Consider the following 22,379-nt stretch of genomic DNA (forward strand, 5'->3'; position numbering starts at 1 on the left):
ACATACAAGCATGCAAAATGGTCATACTAATAAATGAATTTATTCGTGTGTGTGTGTGTGTGTGTGTGTGTGTGTGTGTGTATACATGTGAGTGTCCCCAAAGCCCAGAAGTGGGATTTGATGTCACAGGCATGTTGTGAGTCAACAAGAGTGCTGATGTTTTCCTAACCACTGGGCCACCTCTCTGCCCCAAAGTTATTCTCTGAGAACTTACTTAATATCAATGGCTTTGGTTTTGTTTTTATTCTATTCTTTTAGGAAAGGTCTCTTTATGTAGTCCTAAACTAGCCTGGAACTCCAGATCCTTTGGCCTCAGCCTCAAAGTGCGAGGATTATAGCTAGCCGACTCTGGCCAAAATACGTTTCTTTTAACTCAGTGCAACCCACAAAGCGTCTTCCAGATCAACTGCTACAGCCGCTGGAGTGCCGACGAAAGCTTGGTTCACACAGAGTCACATGAGCTTGGGATACCCCGACCTCACTCCATAGTGCAAGACTCACACATGTTCACAGAGCTTTTCTACAAGGCGGGGCCTCAGGCCCCGCCCTTCGCTACCTCCCCACCCCACAACTACAAGTCCCGTCGTGCCCTGCGCTCACGCACATTACGCGAGAGCAAGATGGCTGACACGGCCACCGGGCCTGGTGGCTCCGGAACGGTAAGGTTGGAGAGGCGCGGCATGAAGCCAAAAGAGCTTCTAGACTTTTCCCACGGTTTTGGCCACAGTCTCTTATGGAGAAACCCAGGCCCGCTCTGAGATCCAGGGCTGGAGAATATCTCTGGCCGTAGGCGTTCCCCGCTGCTTGGCACTTGGCAGCGGCCTCCTAGATTGCTGCACCTGAGACTTGATTGGCTCGTTCCTTGTTGAGGGGAACCCGGAACACCTTCTGATTGGTCGGAAGAGGCGCTCACTGGGCAGCCAAAGTTGGATGTCCCTTCGCAAAATATTTATTTGCTTTGCCTTTCTTTGCGGTTATTCCTAGCCCTCCTCCGCATCTGGTGGTGTTACTATTTTCATTTTCTTTGTTATTGAAATGGTATGATGGGACAAGAAGACAGTAAATTCATTCGTCCAATACCATCATTCATGTATATATTCTTTCTCTTTTTCCCTCCCTTCCTCCCTCTCTACCTCCTCTCGTGTCTGCCTCTGCCTCCCACGTGCTGGGAATAAAGGCGTGCCCACCACCAACCAGCTAGTGTATGAATATTCTGATAATTTGCTCCAGAAAGAAGTGAATGGGACTGGAGAGATGGCTTAGTGGTTAAGTCAGACTTGCTCTTTCAAAGGACCTGAGTTTGGTGGAGTGGCTCACAACCACCTGTAATTCCTTCACGTGATCCGGGCCTCCGGGATGCGGTACCTGCACTCACAGGAACACACACACACCCACACCCCACACATATCTATTACAAGTAAAAAAAATTTTTTGAGCAAGTAACGTTTATCCTATTGGAAGTCTCTGGATTTGGGTACTCAGTTATTACTCATTTGGTAAGATTTCTAAGTCTTAAGTATTAAACGCTGATCGATGTTTACCAAAAGAGAACTTTTACTGTCCAGGCAAAAGTTAGTACACACTTGTAATTTGTGGGCTTGGCAGGAAGAAATAAGAGGATTGTAGTTTCAGTCTAGGCTATGTATCTAGTGTTAGGCCACACTGAGTGAACTGCAGAGTAACCCTTGGGGGAGGGGAGAAAAACACTGGACATTTTGTTTGTTGTTGTTCTTACTGATGTGAATTCTGTGGTTTCATTCTCTTTTTCTTTTTAAAGATTTATTTACTTATTACATATAAGTACACTGTAGCTGTCTTCAGACACACCAGAAGAGGGAATTGGATCCCATTACAGATGGTTGTGAACCACCATGTGGTTGCTGGGATCTGAACTCAGGACCTCTGGAAGAGCAGTCAGTGTTCTTAACCACTGAGCCATCTCTCCAGCCCCTGTGGTTTCATTCTTGTCTACTAGTTCAAAGTCTCCTCTCTCTGGGCTTCTGATTTCCAGAGACCAGGAAATAAACAGTCCACTAACCCGGCTGATAACTACCATCTGGCCCGGAGGAGGACCCTGCAAGTGGTTGTGAGCTCTTTGCTGACAGAGGCGGGATTTGAGAGCGCGGAGAAAGCATCTGTGGAGACGTTGACAGAGATGCTGCAGAGCTGTGAGTACCGAGAACCACTAGGCCTGCTGTCTCCTTTACAGACCCCAGCTCCATAAACTCCATCGCACATACTGTCCCACCTTCTTTAGGAAAACTGTTAGAGACCAGCTTCAGGCAGAAGAAAGGAAAATGTCCATTATAGGATTAAACTGTTTTGATGTTTGTCCATGCCCAGAGCCCTGTACCCCTGCACAGAAGTGGGTTCTGTCTTCTCCACAGCCCCAAGAACTTCCATCTACTCTCTGATTCTGATTTTGTTTTGTTATTTTTTTATACCCCCAACTTTTTTTTTTTTTTTTGGTTTTTCAAGACAGGGTTCTCTGTACACCCCTGGCTGTCCTGGAACTCACTCTGTAGACCAGGCTGGCTTTGAACTCATAGATCCACCTGCCTCTGCCTCCCGAGTGCTGGGATCAAAGGCGTGTGCCACCACCACTCAGCCTGAGCTCTCTTCAGACTCACCAGAAGAAGGTTTCAGATCTCATTACAGATGGTCTGAGCCACCATGTGGTTGCTGGGAATTGAACTCAGGACCTCTGGAAGAGCAGTCAGTGCTCTCCCAGCTGAGCCATCTCTCCAGCCCAACATATCTCTTTAAATATCACTCTTTATTTCCTTGTTTGTGTGTGTGGTAGGGACTGCATGTACGTGATAGCACAAATATGGAGGTCAAAGGATAACATGTGGGAATCAGTTTACTCCTTCCACCACATGAGCCCCAGAGACGAAACTCAGGTGGGTCAGTGACAGCAAACACCTTTACCATGAGCCGTTTCACAGGCTCTGCTTTTGATTTGTGTCTATTTTTCCCTCTGTTCTTCAGATGAATGGAATCGGAAGATACTTGTCCTTCTGTGACTGGCTTTTTTCATTTACATAGTGTTTCAAAGCTTATCCATGTTATAGATTTCATTCCATTTGAAGAATTTCATTCCTTTTGAAGGCTGGGCACATACTCCACTGTGTAGCTGGGTATGGTGGGCACACTGAAATCCTAGCCGTTGGGAGGTAGGTGGAGGCAGGAATATCAGGAGTTCAAGTCCAGTGTCTGCTGCATGTAGAGTTTGAGGCTATATGAGAACTTTTCTCAAAACTAACAAACAAAACCACCCCATTGTGTGTGTATATCCCAGTTGGTTTATCCATGTGTCAGAGGATAGATTCTTTCCCACCTTTTGATTGTTGTGGATTTTGTAAATGTATCTTTTATTTGTCTGATGTAATTGTTACCTTTGGGGCTTACCCCCTCAAGTCTGCTAACCCAGGCCTAGTCCTGGGAGCTTCTAGCCTGCATACAATCTTATCTGGGTCTAGAATGTTTTCAGCCTCTGAGACTTGCTGCTGAATAAGCTCACCCTTTCTAGTTCTTTCTGAGGTCTGACTGGCTGGTCAGCTCAGCTGTTCTGACTCAAACTCCTTTCTAAGTTGACTGAATCTGGCTTCTCTCAGTTTCTTACTGAAATGCTCGGCTTGGCCTCATACTTGGGCAATCTGTTCTAATCTCTGGCTCCTTCTTTTTCTCTGGCTAATTCTATTTGTTCTCTTCTAACTGTCCTGTAAAACTACCTGCCTTCCTCTCTCTCTCTCTGCACTGCCCCTGACTTAGCTTCCCTTTCCTCTCGAGAGTTGGGCGTACCCTATTTTGTCAGACCTTTCTCTGATTCCTCACTTTGTCTGCCACTCAACTAGACATCACTTCCTTCTACAAATTAACTTGACCTCCATTGTTTGGGATTAAGGCTGAACCACACCACAACTAGAAACAGGTTTTTCTAGTAAACACCACAATGTTAGGCTTCACAGTGTGATCAGATATCCTGCAGCAGAATGTGTGCTGCTGTGTGTGAATGCACACCAGGGCCTGTTTTGCCCTGCTTTTGGTCGTTTGGGCATATATATAAAGTATCACTGGCGGCCCACCCGGTAATCTTATTTTGAACTTTGGAGAAACTCTGGCCTTTGACTCTTATAGACATCTCAGAAATTGGGAGAAGCGCCAAGTCATACTGCGAGCACACAGCCAGGACCCAGCCCACGCTGTCGGACATCGTGGTCACACTGGTTGAAATGGGTAAGTACGTGTCCTGCGTAGGATCACCAGGGAGGGAGGAAAGCCTGGTGGTTCCATGTCTGCTGAGTGTTCTTGGATTCCATCCTGTTTCCCCTGACCTGCTTTTAGTTGGAAAGTTACGAGGAAGGAGTCCTTTGGCCCCGTCTTAGAGAGCTCCTGAGTCCTATGGGAGTTCTTTTGAGGGGCAGAATAGTGGCTAAGTTGGGAGTTTAAGCCCCCTTTCCACACAGGAAGCTCCCTGTTCCTGTTCAGTATTATGCCGATATCAGGACATGGCAATAACTGGTTTTCTTGTCCCTAGGGTTCAATGTTGACACTCTGCCTGCTTATGCAAAACGATCTCAGAGGATGGTCATCACTGCACGTAAGTAGCTTCGAACCCAGGTACTTAGTACGTACTCAGTGGCTATAGTGTGCCTTGGTGAGAGAAGGCAGGCCTCAGAGGGGCAGCTGTTTTCCTGTTGCGGGGTCCCTTCTGGGCTCTAGGGTTGTGAGCTACTCGCAGCCTGGTTTTGTCTGAGCCGTGGGATTAGAATGTGAAGCCCAGTCTCCAGGCAGCAGCGTGAACCGTGTCTGAGCTGCCGCGTTACTTCAGGGCTGGCAGCCTGTGGCCTTTGGATGAACCGCGCTGGCTTTTGTAACAGTTCCTTGGGTGCCGCTTGCTCACTCACCCCGTGGTTGCCTTCACCTTACAGGGCAGAGCTTTGTGGGTCACACAGTCGGAGCTGCAGCTAGTTGGTGGATGTGCCTGTAACCCTAGCCCTTGTGAGGGTGTGGGGGTGCTCTAGAGTCTAGTGCGTGGTAGATAGTGATGTCTATCCTAGCCTGAGCTACATAGGTGGGACTCAAGCTCAAAGAACAAGCAAACAAACGAAGTCTAAAATATTTATCATGTATCTTTTTTTTTTTTTTTTTGGTTCTTTTTTTCGGAGCTGGGGACTGAACCCAGGGCCTTGCGCTTCCTAGGCAAACGCTCTACCACTGAGCTAAATCCCCAACCCCTCTGCTCGTTTCTTTTTTTTTTTTTTAATTTATTTAATACGTAATAATAATTCTTTGGTTTCCATTTTTTTTCTTTTTTTTTTTAAATTTATTTAATACGTAATAATAATTCTTTGGTTTCCCCTCTGCTCATTTCTTAAAGTCACTTTTTTCCTGCATTGGCATCTTTGTAGACATTGGATCTATTTGTCTGCGTGTGTGCGTGTGCGCGCGCGTGTGTGTATGTGTATGTGCATGCGCATGCTCATGCCATATGCAGGTGGAGGTCAGAGGACAACTTTGTGGAGTGGCTGTCTCCCTGCACTATGTCAGTCCTAGAGATTGGCTCGGTGACAAGCTCCTTTTCCCACCTTCCCACCAGCACTAGAGAGGAACGTGGGAAGTGCTGTGTCTTCCCTCTTGCAGGTATTAGCTCACACTTCCCCAGCTTAGTGTTGGTTATTTGGTGTGAATGCTGAACGGTGTATGTGCTAAGGTCCAGTCCCCAGGGTGTCCTGCACGCTGACCATATGCTGCACCACTGAGTGCTGTTCCTCGTGCCCACCTACCCTCTGGAAAGACAGCCAGCAGCCCACCACAGTCCTCGTGAGCCTCACTGTGTCTTTTTTATGTAGTGGCTTTGGGGACAGCCACTCCTGCTGATGCAAGAGGATTGCAGACAGATTGTCACAGATTGAAATATCAAGCAAGATTATTGGGCAGGGCAGGGCAGGGCTGGGCAGGACTGGGTATTGTGTGCTGATCTGGAAGGCCTTTGGTCAGTAGAAAGTGCCTAGGGGCTGAGGATTTAGCTCAGTGGTAGAGCGCTTACCTAGGAAGCGCAAGGCCCTGGGTTCGGTCCCCAGCTCCGAAAAAAAAAAAAAAAAAGAAAAAAGAAAAAGAAAGTGCCTAATTGTGTCCGGTGAGAAGACAGGGATTTGACAGAGACCATCATCTGTAGAGTGTAGGGGTTGGAAACTAACTAGTTGCAATTCTGTTGCAGCTCCGGTGACCAATCAGCCAGTGACACCCAAGGCCCTCACTGCAGGGCAGAACCGACCTCACCCGCCACACATCCCCAGCCATTTTCCTGAATTTCCGGATCCACACACGTACATAAAAACTCCGGTGAGTTCTGGAGCTGCGCAGGGCCGTGTGCCTGTGCAACACAGCTGATGGAGGTTGCAGGGGAGAGCACCCTTCCGCTCTCCTGCAGGGATGCCATCTTGTTATGGGGCATGGTGGCTCACCCCTGTCATTGTGGCTCTTGGAAGACTGAGGCAGAAGGATTGCTATGTACTTGAGGCTAACCTGGGCTACAGGGTAAGATGTTGTCTCACAAAGAGATAGAAAGGGGAGAAGCACGGAGTAAAGCAATCTGGCCAGTAAGAGGATTTTATTTAAAATGTTTTATATATGTGGGTGTTTTGTCTGTGTGAATGTCTGCACTGATTGTCCACAAAGGTCAGGAGAAGGCATTGAGTCCCCTGGAATTGGATGTGGGTGCTGGGAATTGAACCCAGGTCCTTTGAAAGAGTGGCCAGTGCTTTTAACCACCGAGCCATCTGTCCAGCCCCTAGAATTATGGTCTTCACGTTGCCAGCACAAGGATAGTTGACAAGAAATCACCTCTCCCACCAAACCCGGCTCCTTAGCCACACAGAGCAAAACTGGGAGGCTGTCCCACACGTTCGTACTGATTCTTGGGGAGATTACTGCTTGCTGTGGTGGTCCTGCATGGACTTTCTGGATTTTCCAAATTTCTCATTACCTGAGAGTCATTTTGACCCAGGAGAAGTTGCTTGAAATACGTGAATTACTTGAATACCATGAAGAACTGGCTGTAATAGGCTCATGCTGACCTTTGGTGTGCTTGGCGAACAATTCCGCCATCCCTCAGGCATGTTGGTGTCTCCACAGATAGAACTTGCCACATGTCCTTGGAGAAGGAGTGCTGGTGCGGAACGTACAGCGAGCCTTGGGGGGTCTCCCCCAGTGTAGGCTTCAGGGAAGGGACTGACACAGCCATTGGCCTGGACTACAGCCTCTCACAGTGGCCGCAAACTAGATGACTTAGCACAGTATGAAATGTATTAGCTCACAGGCCTAAGGGCCAGAAGTTCCCTGTGAAACCTCTAGGGAGCCTGTGCTTGCCTTGCTCTAGGTGAGGGGCTGGGGAAGGGGCAGCATTTCTCCAGCATTTCTTAGTTTATAGTCCCATATGGTGCTGGCTACACCATACCCCTACAGTTTAAAATACTTTGTCCAAAAAAAAAAAAAAAAAAGTTATTTGCTGATAGTAGTGGTGCGCATCTTTTTTTTTTTTTTTTTTTTTTTTTTTTTTTTTTTTTGGTTCTTTTTTTCGGAGCTGGGGACCGAACCCAGGGCCTTGCGCTTCCTAGGTAAGCGCTCTACCACTGAGCTAAATCCCCAACCCCAGTGGTGCGCATCTTTAACGAAGCTCTCTGGAGGCAGGGCATCTGTGTGAGGTAAACCAACCCGCTTTGCAGAGTGAGCCCAGGACAGCCAAGGCTACTCAGTGAAACCCTGTCTCAGAAAACAAAACTCAGTAGAGTACTTTGTCTTCCCAATGGCACCATTTGTCTTCACTCCATGACTTCTTCCTAGTTGATGGTATCTTTGGTGACTCTGTTGCCAAGTAAGGTCATGTGAGAGGCCAGGAGTTAGAGGTTCTCTACATCTAAACACTTGAGGGAGTACAACTCAATACATAGTGTTAGTCCCTCTTTTACACAGTGCATTAGTGGATCCTGACAATAAAAATAACTGGAGAAGCTCCCGTTAGTGTCGGTCGTCTGGGACTGCGTCTCAGCAGTGTCACGGTGTGCAGTTAAAGGTGACATCAGACTGCAGGTCCTCCAGCCTCTACCTCTGAGGTGCATTGTCACGCCTGCGTCAGCGTGCTTCTTTATGAGGTCTGCTCAGTCTACTACAAAATAGTCTAGATTAAGAGATAACCTTGGGGGGCTGGGGATTTAGCTCAGTGGTAGAGCGCTTGCCTAGGAAGCGCAAGGCCCTGGGTTCGGTCCCCAGCTCCGGAAAAAAGAAAAAAAAAAAAAAAAGAAAGAAAAAAGAGATAACCTTGAGCTGGAGAGATGGCTCAGCGGTTATGAGCTCCGACTGCTCTTCCAGAGGTCCTGAGTTCAATTCCCAGCACCCACATGGTGGCTCACAACCATCTGTGATAGGTTCTGATGCCCTCTTCTGGGGTGTCTGAAGGCACTGACAGTGTACTCAATATAAATAACATAAATAAATCTTTTTTTTTTTTTTTTTGGATCTGGAGACCGAACCCAGGGCCTTGCGCTTGCTAGGCAAGGGCTCTACCACTGAGCTAAATCCCCAACCCATAAATAAATCTTAAAAAATAACCTCACTCTCCCTGAAGGTTCACAAAGTCTGTGGCGTAAGTGGGAGCCTTGGTGTAGGATATTAAGTTGCAAGCCCGATCTTTAGATCAGTTTACTTCAGTTCTTTAATGCTTCTAGTAAAAAACAAGTTGTGTACCAAAAGATGTGGCCAGGCATGGTGGCCCACGCCTCTAGTCACAGCACTTGGGAGGCAGAGGCAGAGGCAGAGGCAGAGGCAGGTGAGTACAGAGGCAGAGGCAGAGGTACTCTCTGAGTACCAAGCCAGCCAGAGCTACATACTGAGATACTGTCTCAAAAAATAATAATAAAATAAAAAACTAAAAGGACTCAGTGTGTAGGAGTGCTTGCTGGTCTCTCAGAGGAGCACAGTTCAGTTCCCAGCACCCGTGCAGGGCAGCCCATAGCCGCTGTAACTGGTTCCGGGGCATTTGCCATCCACTTCCGGCCTCCACAGGCACCTGCATAGCCATGAGCATTCCCCCTTCTCTCGCCCTCTCTTTCCTCCCTTTCTCTTTAACTTTTTTTTTTTTTTTTTTTTTTTTGGTTCTTTTTTTCGGAGCTGGGGACTGAACCCAGGGCCTTGCGCTTCCTAGGCAAGCGCTCTACCACTGAGCTAAATCCCCAGCCCCAGCTCAGGTCCTTCATAAGAATAATAAGTGCTCTTAACCCCTGAGCCAACTCTCCAGCCCCGGAAAAAGTCTTTAGACGTTTAAAACCTGCCTTTCTGTGATGACAAGCTGGTTTTGGTCAGTGTTGCAATGTCATTTCCGCCATTACATTGTAAAACATGTTGAAGTCCTTCTCCTCCTTCCTGGATCCTGAACATTGACCTGAGATGCCCAACAAAGGGCAAGCTTGGCGGAGTCTCCTGTCCTCGGCCTTCTCAGTCCTACTTACAGTAATGGCCTCAATCGGGGTTTCCTTCCTTTTTTAACAATTACATTTATTTCATTTATCTGTGTGGGTGGCCACTCACCACAGTGTATGTGGTGTGCACAGATGTGTGGCAGTCAGAGAAGGTGAGGGAGTTGCCTCCCCTTTGAACTACGTGGTCCTGATGAGAGCTCAGGTTCTCAGGGCTCACACCTTTACCTTCCTGAGCCGTACCACCCTCCACCTGTATTTCATTCCCCCTCCCTCCTTCCCTCCCTCCCTCCCCACCTCCCCCTCTCTGCGTCCTTCCCTGGCCTCAACCTCACTGATACCTGCCTGAATGTGCCACCAGGGCCAGCATTTTGTACTTCTAGGGGAGTCTTTGGGACCAGTGTGTCTTTTTGGAGAAGTGGATTTAAGACAAGGGGATGGTACAGTGTGCAAATGCACCTGGGCCACCACTCATACACTGTAGGTGCCAAGTTCCCCTGATGGGATGCAGTCTCCTTTTAGGGCTCCTTGAGAGTTCCAAGTCTTCTTTTAGGATCTGTCCTACAACTAAAGCTAGCTGCCTTAGAAGCTGAGTGAAGACAGTCACCTGTGTAGTAAATAGTCGTTTTCTTTTTTTTTTTTTTTGGTTCTTTTTTTTCTTTTTGGTTCTTTTTTTTCGGAGCTGGGGACCGAACCCAGGGCCTTGCGCTTCCTAGGTAAGCGCTCTACCACTGAGCTAAATCCCCAGCCCAAATAGTCGTTTTCTTAGTGAGTGTGTGTACACTGAGAGGGTCCTCCATTGTGTGCTGTTCTTCACGCACCTTTGCTCTAATGTTAGTGAGCAGGCCATGTTCTCGGAAGGGAGGTCTCTGTCCTTCCGAGAACTCGACCTGCAGCAAGGCAGGCTCTGAGGGAGCAGAAGGCGACAGGAACTGAGCCTGGTATCTCTGTTCTCCTAGACGTACCGTGAGCCAGTGTCTGACTACCAGGTCCTCCGAGAGAAGGCCGCGTCTCAGAGGCGAGACGTGGAGCGAGCACTCACCCGCTTCATGGCCAAGACAGGCGAGACCCAGAGTCTCTTCAAGGATGACGTCAGCACTTTCCCCTGTGAGAGTCACCCCTCTGGACCCTGTTGTTTGACATAGTGACGCCATCTTCCCTTTGTTTCGGTGCGGTGGGGACAGACGAGTATGCCTTCATGATTTTTCTCTAGTGCACCTTCTCTAGGTCTATGGCCCTTTCCCCACATCCCGCGCGCCTGTTCCTACCTGGTGATTCCCAAGCACAAAGCTTCTCTCTCGTCTCTTGGCTGCAGTGAGTGTAGGCTAGCTCGTGGGGCCTGAGCCCAGGCAGCAGAGAGCCTCTTGCGGGAGTGGGGTCTCAGGTGGCAGGAGGAACACTGGTGTCTGCGGCCAGTTGCCCATCAGTGTCCTTTCTTGGGTCACATGTAGGCTTCGTTGACCAACTCCCTTATCTCTAAGGGCCCTCAGATGACGTGGAGCTGAGTGAGGAGATTGGCCCATTTAGTCAGCAAGCATCCGCTTAGTTCCTGCTAGGTGCCTGGCTTTGCAGTCACTGGGGACAGAGATGAGCAGGTGCTAACCGTGCCCACACAGCACCTCACACAGCCCTTCCAGACCCGTGGGTTAATAACCCTTAGCTTAGAACTCGGGAGTGTGGGAAAGGGAAATTAACTGAAGGTTGTGGTGACTGGACAGCACTCGGACCTGGCTCCCTCTGCCTGCTTGACAGACTCACTTCTTGTCCAATTCCTAGTGATTGCAGCCAGACCTTTCACCATCCCCTACCTCACGGCCTTGCTCCCCTCCGAGCTGGAGATACAGCAGATGGAAGAGACAGACTCCTCGGAGCAGGACGAGCAGACAGATACCGAGAACATCGCGCTCCATATCAGCACGGTGGGTTCCCCTCTGCCTGCCACACTCCGCCCCTGCCCTGGGATCTCTGCCTGTCTCTTAGAAGCTCGCATGGTGGGGTGCGTGACCAGTCTCCATCTTGAGAGACATATCCTGGGAGTCACACATTCAGCAAATGTTGAGCGAGCACTGCCAGGTCCAGACCCTGGTCCCGGTGCTGAGGAACCAGGAGGCACGACAGACAAAGCACTGCCCTCAGGACGAAAAGATTAGACATGAGCTGTGGAGTGGTGGAGGGATTGGAGGTGACGTTTGGGTAAAGACTTGAGTAGGCTGACACTTGCACACGTCTCTGGCGTTTTCAGGCGGGGAGAGCACTTGCAGGGTCCATCTGAGGCAGAGTGTGTGAGCTCGTGATACCCTCTGCTGGGTCAGGCTGCACACCACACTCTCCGTATGAAGCACAATCACTTAGATTTGTCACTATTCTGGTGACCTGCAAATGAAATCCCGTGCTAGAGATCCTGACCCTGCCTCTCCCAGCCAAGTGCTGGGACTAACGCGGTCACCTCTCGTCCCGTGACCAATGTTAAACTGCCCCCACCTCCTGGCGTGTGGGCGACTCTCAGGGACTGTTGCTGTGGGGCACCTTAACCCTGACCCTTCCTCCATGCCCTTGAACATAAAGGAACGATGAGTTTAGAGTAGCCAGTGGTTTTGTTCTCTGTTCTCTCATTTGAACTAGCTCTTGTGCAGGCAGCCCGGAAGTTTAAACTGTTCTTCCTTATAAAAAGCCAAGTTCTCAGTGAGCAGATGTGCAGCGAGCATGCATCTGACCCTGCTGTGGCCGCTCAGGGTACAGCAGCCACCCCCATATGGAAAGCCTGCTCCCGAGAGCCTGAGCGCCATCCCTCACACATTCAAGATGGGGCAGTGCTTCCAGGGACAGCGCACTCGGGGGGGACCATCCCGAGTGTTGAGGCCCAGTGAGCCAGAGCCTGCTGTCTGCTCCCAACGCAGCAGTCCCCGGAGACCAAGCCTCTACTCCTCTTTTGCCATCTGGTCACAGTATGATGGTGACAGCCACTCCTGGCTGGAGTCTGAGGCCTCCTTTAAACTCAGTTCCTCCAGGGCACCGTGGTGTCACCAGGGGGCACTGCAGGTCAGCTTCTGGTCACTGGGCCCGAGCGGCCAGGTCAGGCTTTGAGTGTGGTGGTCCATGCCCTGGCCCTGCTGCCACTGCTCAAATAAAGAGGAACAAAAACAAAATGACAGACAGTGTGGGACTGGGAGAGTATGCAGAAAGGAGACTCATCAGCCACACCTCCAGGACAGTTTCTAAGTTTAAAGTCATGGACTCTGCCTTGCTGAGCTTCACTTCAGGATTCCAGAAAGTTCTTGAGTATGCTGGAATATGCTTATTGGTTCTGTGTACCAGGTGCCAGAAGTGAGAGATTTGGGGAAATGTATTAGACCCATGTTAGTTTGGGTCTAGGAGATTTATACTCTGTGCACTGATTGTTCTGGTCTGTGTCCCTTACTCCAAGATTCCCATGGTCACTTCCTTTCCTCATCCTATTGGTTAGAATTCCTCCCAGAAGCATGTAAATTCTAACCTTCTAGGTCTCCATTCTTTATGTCCCCACCTTCTGAAGATGCCAAGGACCCTGGAGTATTGTTTTGTCAGAGTTCACAGTTCTCCCTGTAGAGCCAGTCACTGCCCAGGCGTGTCATGGAGGCGTGCAGAGGCAGCACTGGAAAGACGGTGCTCCTGTCTCCTCATTTCTCAGTAGAAACACCAGAGGTGGTTCTTGTCCCGGGCAGTCTCCCTCCTCATGCCACTGGTGTTCTGCTTTATTCCGGCTTTTGCCCAAAGGACGAATCCGGAGCTGAGAAGGAGAACACTTCTGTCCTGCAGCAGAACTCCTCCTTGTCCGGCAGCCGGAACGGGGAGGAGAGCACCATTGATAACCCCTATCTGCGGCCCGTGAAGAAGCCCAAGATCCGGAGGAAGAAGTGAGTGGGAGGCTGGCTCCAGCCTGCCTGTCTGCCCTCGGTAGGAATAGGCGCGTCAGTGGGTGTAGCTTGCTGGGCACTGCTTGGGCAAAAGGAAGGCTTCCTCGCTTCTCTTCCTTGGCTCCCTCGTGCACTTCGATGGCTGTGTCCTGCCAGCCCTGTGCTGCTCTCCTCCAGGAGAGCAGGAGGGGCCCACAGCAACCTCTGTGGTTCTTGTTCTTTCTAGGTCCCTCTCGTGACCTGAGAAGGAAGCCGCCCTGTAAAGGGGAGAACACTCCTTTCCTGGGGGAGTGGAACCACAGAGGGAAGAGGAGGGGGCATCCGTCTTCTGGCCGTGTCCAGGCCATGCCATTTAGTAGCACCTTTCTCTGAAGACAGTCTGTTGAGCTTGAGTACGTGTGGAGGAAATCATGGTGCAACAGGGCCAGGACTGCTGGTGACTCCATTGATCAATCACGGGACGTGATTCCTTTGGAACTGGAGGGCCATGGAAGAGCTAGAAAGAAGCCATGTCTCCGTGGCTTGCCGAGAAGATGGCCAAGTGTATCTTCCAGACCTCTCAGATCCCTGACCATACAAACCCATCAAGTTCTCCCTTCTCACCTGGGCCCCAAGGTCCCGGCTGAGCAGATGGAAAGTGACTTTATAGCTCACCTCTGATCTGGGGCTGCCAGAAGCTAGGAGCACAGGAGTCAGTATCAATGACAGTGGCCACAGGGCAGCACTTGATTAGAGCTGACCACAAAGGTGAAGCGCCCTTCTGGGAAAGCTGGTCTGACCAGAGGCTGGGATAGAGTTACTTATCCTGTGACTTAAAAAGGAGCCGTGGATTTCAGGCACCACGAAGAGGACTTAGCAGGTAGGAGAGGACTGAGCTTAGCTGAGAAAGCCAGCTGTGGTAGAAAGCTCCGTGTCCACCTGCCTGTGGGAGGGGCTGAGAGGACCCTGCTGAGGCATCGGAATCCGCCCTCCGCCTCCTCCCTGGAGAGAAGACGCCACCCTACACTTCCCCACGAATCATGAATCGGGCCTCCAAGGAAGGATGGTGGGACACGTGGAAATTGAGATAACATGGAGAAGGTGTTCCTTGGTTGGAATGCCTCCTCCATCCTGGTGGCTGCTGCTTCTCCTTCAGTCTTGCTCACTCTTTCTCTCCCTGCCCCTCATGTTTCAGAGACAGGCTCTCTGTGTCCCAGGCTCAGTGTCGTCCTGCCCCTGCTGCAGGTCCAGGTGTGCGCCCCATGCTTGGCATCCGTAAGCTGGCAGAGGCCCCGCCTTCCCTGCTGGTCTCGAGGGTCTTTGGTCCCCTTCCTGGAGGGACAGAGCTCTGTGTCTGGAATCGAAGGACAAGGAATGGTGAGGAAATGAGCTTTCTCACCTCGAGGCCAAACAGGGATTTTCACTGTGACTAAGAACTTCCAGGTCAGAACAGGAAGACTGACCTGTGTGGCTCCCGAGAGCACTTGACAACTTGGTGCCAGTCAGTTGGGATCTAGTCAGGGTCAGACAGGAGGTGTCGCACCCTGCTGTTCCGGTGCTTCTAGTGAGCACGTCTGTAATTCCTTCACTATTCTCGTGTCGGGGGGCCAATGCCTGTTGAGAATATTGGGGGAGGAGGGGGGTTCTTATCTGAGGCCTCAGAACTGCGTGCTGTCTTTCTTCCTCTAGGAAGAGAGATGCTGGGACGTGGGCCTGAGTGGTGATGTGCTGAAGCATATAACTCTCATTGTGTGTACATTTATAGATTTCTATTTTTTATAATTGGGGGTCTTATTGGAAGGAAAAATACAGTGTGAAAGGCCTGTAATAAAAATCAGAATAAAAACTTTGTAGGTGAATCAGACATAAGGCCTATCGAGCGGTAGGCAAAAGAGCACTGTACACAGCTTTTCCTGTGACTTTATTTCCTGTGTTTCTGCATGCTGAGGGGTGGTAACACACACCTGTGTTTGGGATACTGAGCTCAGGTCAACCTGCACTACATAGCAGGCCCCAGCCTCAAAACCAGAACAAGTTGTTGGTGCTTATTTGTTTGTTTTTAAGACTTTTAAAATTTTGTGTGTGTGACTGTTTTATCTGCGTGTGGGTATGCATGTGCTTGGCTCCCTCAGAGGTCAGAAGATAGAGCTCAGGTCAGGTCAATATGCTGGAGCTGGAGACAGAGCTCCCGTGTGACTACTGAGCCTCTCCAAGAGCAACAGTGCTCTAAACCACCGAGCCATCTCTCCAGCCCCAAGTTTTTAGGTGGTTTTGTTTCTGTAAATGGTCCTCGTAGAGCTTGTCCTCCTTCCTAGGTAGCTGTGATCACAGTCCTCAGCCCAGCCTCTATAATAAAATTTCAAACACAGAAATGGATAGGTGTCCTTTGCCCAACTCCATCTTGTCAGTTCTAATTCATCTCCCTCCACACACTGACTCATTGTGTATCCCTACCTGTCCTAAGTCAGGCTGGTTTCAAACCCAGATTCTGGGATCCAAGGGGAGGCTCCTTGGAGGCCCGAAGAGGGCACTGGACCTCTTGGAGCTAAGTTAGAACAAATTGAGATCTGCCAACTGTGGAGGCTGAGAATCCATCTGACATTTTTGGCAAGAGTAGTAGTCATTCTTAACTCCTTAAATCTCTCTAGCTGCTCTTCCAGCACCTTCCTTTGAGGCTGTTTGTGTGCATGCACTGTGGATGCTAGACAAACCCCCTTCCACTGAGCTACACTCCCGTCTCAGAGGGTAATGCTCTTGCCACAGTTGTGTTTTATACATCCCAGATCATGAATACTCATTTATCTTCTAAAAGCAAATGTTCTGGGTCTGCAGCGGAGGACACTGTGGTGCTCAGGCCTTCTGCCCCAGACTCTGCTGTTTGTTTTTTTTTTTTGTTTGTTTGTTTGTTTTTCTTTTTTATTTTGGTTCTTTTTTTCGGAGCTGGGGACTGAGCCCAGGGCCTTGCGCTTCCTAGGCAAGCGCTCTACCACTGAGCTAAATCCCCAACCCCTGCTGTTTTCTTTAGAGGCTTGGATAGATGCTTTCCAGTGGTCGGGGACTCTGTCCCTCTGATCACTCCATCAGGTCCACGTACTGACTGACTGGCCCTCTGGTAGAAGAGATTGAACATGGACCCAGTGTAGAGTGGCTTAAGTCAGAAGTCCACACCTAACTCTAGCAGGCCATTCTGGAGTATATAGACCTTGTCTCAAACACCACCACCACCTACACACACACACACATGCACACACGCACACACTATGCACACTCACACACCACACACACACACACTACACACACACATACTCCTCCACATATAAGCACCCTCCCAGTGTGGCATCCTCCACCCCCAGCCCCGGAAATAAAGCATCTGCTTTCCATGAAATGTGTAGCTAGCACAATGACTGGGTCATGTTGCAGGAACTCCTCTGCATGTTGGCTCCTCCATCCCCTGGGGTTCAGATCACAGTCACAGGACAGGAGGTAGAAGTCACCATCTCCTGGGTGCATGTTCCAGGGAACAGATTGCGAAGAGGCCTAGGTAAATGGATCTTTGACTTTCCTTCTAAGAGCAAGACCCAGAAGCTGTATCGTGCCCCCTGCCCCCCACCTTCCAAAGGTGAGGTTGCTTTCTTGCAGAGGAAGTTAGAGTGTGTGACTTTAGTTAAATGGCTCTGTGCCTAAGTAAAAAAGTGAGCTTTTCACTGCAGAAAGAAGCTGGTGGCTGGTGGGCAGCTGAGAACCTGTCACTAAGGTGCTTTTTCAGGGCACGTTCAGGGGAGTCCTGTCGGGACAGAAGCACACTGCTGAGCACCTTATGTGACAGTCACTTTTGCAGCCAGTCCTACCTGCCCACTGCCCTTTAGGCCCTGGGTCAGACCAGCCTCTGCTGGCGTGTGTGTGGTCACTTCCTCTTTGACCCTGTTCCTTTGCCTTCTGTGCTGATGTCCTGGACCAACACCCTGGTCTTTCTTCAATGGCTTTTCCATTGAGCCTGCCCAACCAGCGAGGGTCCTGGAAGTGCCATCTCTCATGTCAGGGACATGGTCCCTCCTGTTCTCCACCTCCACACATTACCCCGCCTGCCCAGCTGGTCTCACATCAGCTGTTTGTACCCAGTCGTCTGGGTATTTGTTGTTGTTGATGTTGTTTGGTTTTTGTTTGCTTGTTTTTGAGATAGGGGCTCCCTATGTAGTCCTATCATGGGCTATCCTAGAACTGTGTGAAGAGCAGGGTGACTCCACGCTCACAGAGATCCTCCTGCACTGTCCCCCAATGCTGGGATTAAACATGGCTATACTTATAATATCACATCAGATTTAGCTTGACTTAATGGTTGCCCCCCAGCCACATGCACTTCAGGTAGAGGTCAGAGACCAGCACTGAGAGCAGGCAGCCCTGACTTGCCGACTTTGGGACAGGGCTGCAGGCTGGGCAATGTGGCCTGACTTCCAAATCCTCTGCATAGAGCACGGTAGGTGCTAGGGTGTTACTCATTTGTATCCAGACAGCCCACTCTGCCTCCTTGCCAGTCTGATGCTGCCCCACCCAAACGCGCAGGCTCCCTGCTCTTCTCCAGCCGCATCCCCTGCAGAGTAGACCTCATCTGCCCCTTCTCCGCCCTGCAGTAAGACTGAAGGTCCTCCCAGAGACCGGCCACCCCTACTCCAAACAGCTCCAGCGCAAACCTGGCCGACGAGGTCCCCGACAGCTCTGTGTTCCTGCAGGTCACTCATCCTCCTGTATCCAGTTAGCAAATAGGGACCCAGAGTCTCCTGTGTACGCATGGCACTGTGCCAACCCTGAGACACTCTGCCGAACAAGACATAGTTCCTGCCTCCAGGGAATTCACTCTAGTGGGAAACTACCCAAGACAAAACGAAACGCATTATAGGCTGTAGAGGTGCCAGACGGGGGCTTCTACCCTGCAGGGAGAAAGTCTTCACTTGGTTCCTGGGTGTCATCTGTCTCTCCTTTCAGCGCTTCAACCTGTCCCCTTTTCACCCTTCCCTTCTCCAGTCACTCACACTGCACAGGGGGAACAGTTGAGCTGCTTCTAAGGGGGACCATTTGGATCCAGACGCTGACAAACACCAGGGTGGTCCTAGGTCCCTGCTTCCTCAGCTCTTACAGTGTGTGTGTGTGTGTGTGTGTGTGTGTGTGTGTGTGTGTGTGTGTGTGGTGGACAACCCACAACACACATCGTATGTCAGTCCCATGGTACCATTAGAGCGCTGGAGGAGAGCAGTGTGGGTCACAGTGCTGGAGACAAGGGGACAAGTGAGGTCACAGTGAGGACAGGGGACGAGAAAATAAGAGCTACAGTGGGTAGGTGGTGTGCAAAGCCTAGGCTTGCACAGGCAGCAGGCAGTTGGCTTCCACAGAAGCCCAGCAGGCACTGTGGCCTGGGGGGAGAGGCCAGTGGAGGGGCCAGGCAGAGGTCCGAAGGACCTGCCCTCCACCCCACTTCTTTCAGGATCTCTGATGAGGGACTTGAGAGCTGTTGATGTAGATGTGGGCCATACGAGCAGCCACCTTGTGGGGACAGTTTGGGGCGACTCTGGCAGGGCAGACCGAGGCAGCACTTGTCACAAAACAGGGCAGGAGGAGTTGCTGTGAGAGCTGCCCTTTATTAAAACACCATGACCCGAGAAGAATGCTCTCGTTGAGCAGAGCAGGGATTGCAGCCATGTCTGTGGAAAGGGAACAGCAAACAAGCATTCTCTCGGTCAGAGGCAGGAGCGTGTGTGCCCCAGACTGTGGACAGAAGAGCAAGGGAGGGCTGAGGAGGATGGTCAGCAAGGGTTTGGGGGTGCTCTTCAGAGGGAGATGCCTAGGCAGGGGACCACAGGCAGGACTGGGAGCAAGGTTCCAGGTAGCATGAGAAACTCCACACAGAGGGCGGCATTTTCCAATTATGAGGAATGGTGGGGTAGGGGCTGGAGCAACCAGCCATTCAGAAACTGGGGGAGAACGGTCCCAGTCCCAGGGAACCAGAGTGTACCTGTACCTAAGGAGAGGCAGGAAACAGAAACCTGCTGATAACCTGATGACACCCTCCTGCCAAGGCCTGTGTTGCCAGGGAGATGGGTAAACACACAGGAACCTGTTCTGCCTCCTCTGACCAAGAGGAAGGAGGAGAGGCTGAGGCCTGAAGCCTCTACTGAAATCCCAGTGGGTGGGGTTGGCCGAGTGAGCCTTAGGAAGAGCAGGGTAAGCAGAGGGAGGCGGGAGGGGAAGTGGGTGAGCTTGCAGAGGCCTGAGAGGCCTGAGGCTCTTGTTCCTATCGTCTCTGGAGACCAGAGTAGTGTCAGTTGTGAGGAGCCTTTGCCCTTGTGAAACCGGATTATACCAGACTGAGGAGGGCAGGGGTTGGGCCATTTCTGTCACTGAATCAGGGAATCAGGGCTGTCCTAGGAAAGGGGCAGAAGGAGTTGATGAGACTTCCTTAACTCTGGGAAGCACCACACTCCTGTATCCTGAAGATCCCAGGCCTCCAAATGCTTTACCTAACTTCCCTTTCTCTTTCTTGGAGCTGGGGATGGAGGTCCAGGGCCTTGTGCACTGCTGGGCACACTGTCTACCACTGCGTGGCATCTCCAGCCCAGGGCACAACAGGGTCCTCAGGGTTTCTCTCAGTGTCTTCGTAGGAACAAGAAGAGCCTGAGCCTTGTCATTTATTGCTCCTCTGAATTTTCCTGGTGACAGGTTTATCCTTCTGTTTTACTCAGGCTCACCCGGAAGCGAGTGCTTGAGTCTCTGACCATCAGCTTCCACAGCCCCAGCTGCAGGTCTAGGGAGAGGAACCAGCCTGCAGGTGCAGCTTTGTCATGGACCCTTCCGACTCTGGAAACAAGAGCAAGGTATTTCCCCTCCTGGTGCTCATGGTTTAGTCCTCTCCAGTTTGCTTGTGTCATCGTTCCTTCTTTGTCAGAAGTTGTTTTATTTAATTGTGAGCAGACGATATATGTATTCAGCACAGAACTTGAGAGGCAGAAAAAGATATAATAAATTCCTTCCTCTCCCATGCCAGGCTCTCGGGCCGCACCCCTGGAGACTCCTGATGAGTCATTGCGGTTTGGTGTGCCAAACACACTTGTCAATATATCCCTTTTATAACATGATAGATACCATCTAAACCGTATTTTCTCCTTAGTGTGTCCTCCGTGCTAATAATAAAGACTTTCTTTCTGATTCCAAGGCTGTACTGCTGTGACGTAGGCTCTCCCTCCACTCACCTCTGCTTTGGGGGAAGGGGTTGTTTATTTGTTTGTCAAGACAGACTTTCTCAGTGTAGCCCTGGATGTCACAGAACTAGCTGTGTAGACCAGGCTGGCCTCAAACTCAGAGATTTGCCTGTCTCTGTCTCTGCCTCCCAAGCGCTGGGACTTAAGGTGAGGCATGCACCACCATGCTTTTTTTTTTTTTTTTTTTTTTTTTTTAAGATTTAGTTTTAGCCGGGCATGGTGGCACACATATTTAATCCCAGCATTTGAGAGGGAGAGGCAGGCAGATCTCGGTGAGTTCAAGGCTAGCCTAGGGAATTCCAGGATAGCCAGGGCTATTTAGAGATACTCTGTCTCAGAATAAATACAAATAAATACAAATATTTTCTTAGAGAGAGAGATTGAGAGAGAGAGAGAGAGAGAGAGAGAGAGAGAGAGAGAGAGATCTGTGCATGTGGGACAGGTACCACTGCAGCCAGTAGAGGGCACCAGAAGCCCTGGAGTTGGAGATGCAGGCAGTTTGTAAACTGATGCGGTTGCTGGGAAGGAAACTTGCATCTTCTGGAAGGGAAGCAGTGCCTGCTCTTTTCCATTCTGAGGATCCGTCCGTTTCATTCTGTGTACCAGTGCTTTGCTTGTATGTGGGCATGAGCACCACCTGTGCCTAGTACCCACAGCGGTCAGAAGGGGGCATCAGATCCCCTAGAACGGGAGTTACAGGTGGCTGTGAACCACCATGAGGATGCTGGGAACTGAACCCGGCCCCTCTGTAAAAGCAACAAGTGCTCTTTAAGTACAGAGCCATTTTGTCAACAGCACCTGCCGCCCCCCCCCCGCCCCCGCCCTGCTCTTTTGTGTGTCCATTCAGCGAATCTGTGTGTGTGTGTGTGTGTGTGTGTGTGTGTGTGTGTGTGTGTGTGTGTTGCTTTGCTTCATACACCTGCTAAACAGGTCACCCAGTTCTTTTTTTTTTTTTTTTTTTTTTTTGTTCTTTTTTTCGGAGCTGGGGACCGAACCCAGGGCCTTGTGCTTCCTAGGCATGCGCTCTACCACTGAGCTAAATCCCCAGCCCCAGGTCACCCAGTTCTGATCCTGCCGTTCTGCACTCCTCCTGCCTCCTCGCCATGCCAGTGGCCTGGAACCTGTGGAAGTTTCCTGGTCTGATGGCAGGAAACTATCTTACCAGGGCATCATCCCAGGGCAGTCAAGTGCTCCTTGTGTGGGATCTTCACAGACCAGTGAGGGCGCATCTGCGTGGTGACATCTGCAGACACACACTACAGTACCTGGCCTCTCAGAGGAGGGTGCAAAGCCTTTTTTCTGAGCTGCGACTGGTGACAATTGAGTTGGACCCTCAAGTTGACCAAGCCAAAGGAAGGAGGAAGGGAAGGAAGAGAGGGAGGGAGGGAAGGAAGGACAGACATCTAGGTAGAGAGGAGAGAACACAGGAGTGTCCCAGACTGAGTATAGCTGAGGCAATAAGGCCGTGAACAGACCTGAGAGCTCTCTGGCCTCACTGTGGAGTCTGCATTTTTGATCAGAAACCACAATACACTTGGTTTTTGTCTTGTTTTTAATTTTGCTATCCTTATATTTGCTATGGATGCTGGCTTTGAACTGAGAACCCTCCTGTGCATCGCCTAAGGGCAGATTGCAGATGAAGGCATGCACCTGGTCCAAGATGGCCCTTGTTTTATCTTTATTTCTGTTGCTTTTTTTTGGTTTGTTTTTGTTTTTATTTTTTTGAATCAGTTGTCTCCCTTCCACCATGTGGGTCCCAGGGATCTAACTCAGGTTTTCGGTTC

General features: G+C 50.4%; 1 protein-coding gene across 5 annotated transcripts; it reads left to right on the forward strand.

Annotated features, from left to right (window-relative positions):
* Positions 1 to 554: 554 nt before the first annotated feature.
* Positions 555 to 20,542, forward strand: Taf8 (TATA-box binding protein associated factor 8). Of its 5 annotated transcripts, NM_001108197.1 has the most exons (9): positions 600 to 659; positions 2,012 to 2,168; positions 4,141 to 4,239; positions 4,541 to 4,603; positions 6,224 to 6,348; positions 10,436 to 10,583; positions 11,253 to 11,395; positions 13,230 to 13,369; positions 13,596 to 15,425. In NM_001108197.1, the coding sequence occupies exons 1-9, from the start codon at positions 621 to 623 to the stop codon at positions 13,606 to 13,608; spliced, it is 927 nt and encodes a 308-aa protein (NP_001101667.1). In that variant the 5' UTR covers positions 600 to 620; the 3' UTR covers positions 13,609 to 15,425. The 5 variants fall into 5 exon arrangements, with proteins under 5 accessions (XP_008765082.1, XP_038939417.1, XP_038939418.1 ...); XM_008766862.4 differs by lacking the exons at positions 13,230 to 13,369; positions 13,596 to 15,425 and adding an exon at positions 20,080 to 20,542 and having other exon boundaries at positions 556 to 659; XM_008766860.3 differs by lacking the exon at positions 13,596 to 15,425 and having other exon boundaries at positions 555 to 659; positions 11,253 to 13,369.
* Positions 20,543 to 22,379: the final 1,837 nt, after the last annotated feature.

This window comes from Rattus norvegicus, chromosome 9 (assembly GCF_036323735.1).
Source record: "Rattus norvegicus strain BN/NHsdMcwi chromosome 9, GRCr8, whole genome shotgun sequence".
Taxonomy (NCBI): Eukaryota; Metazoa; Chordata; class Mammalia; order Rodentia; family Muridae; genus Rattus; species Rattus norvegicus.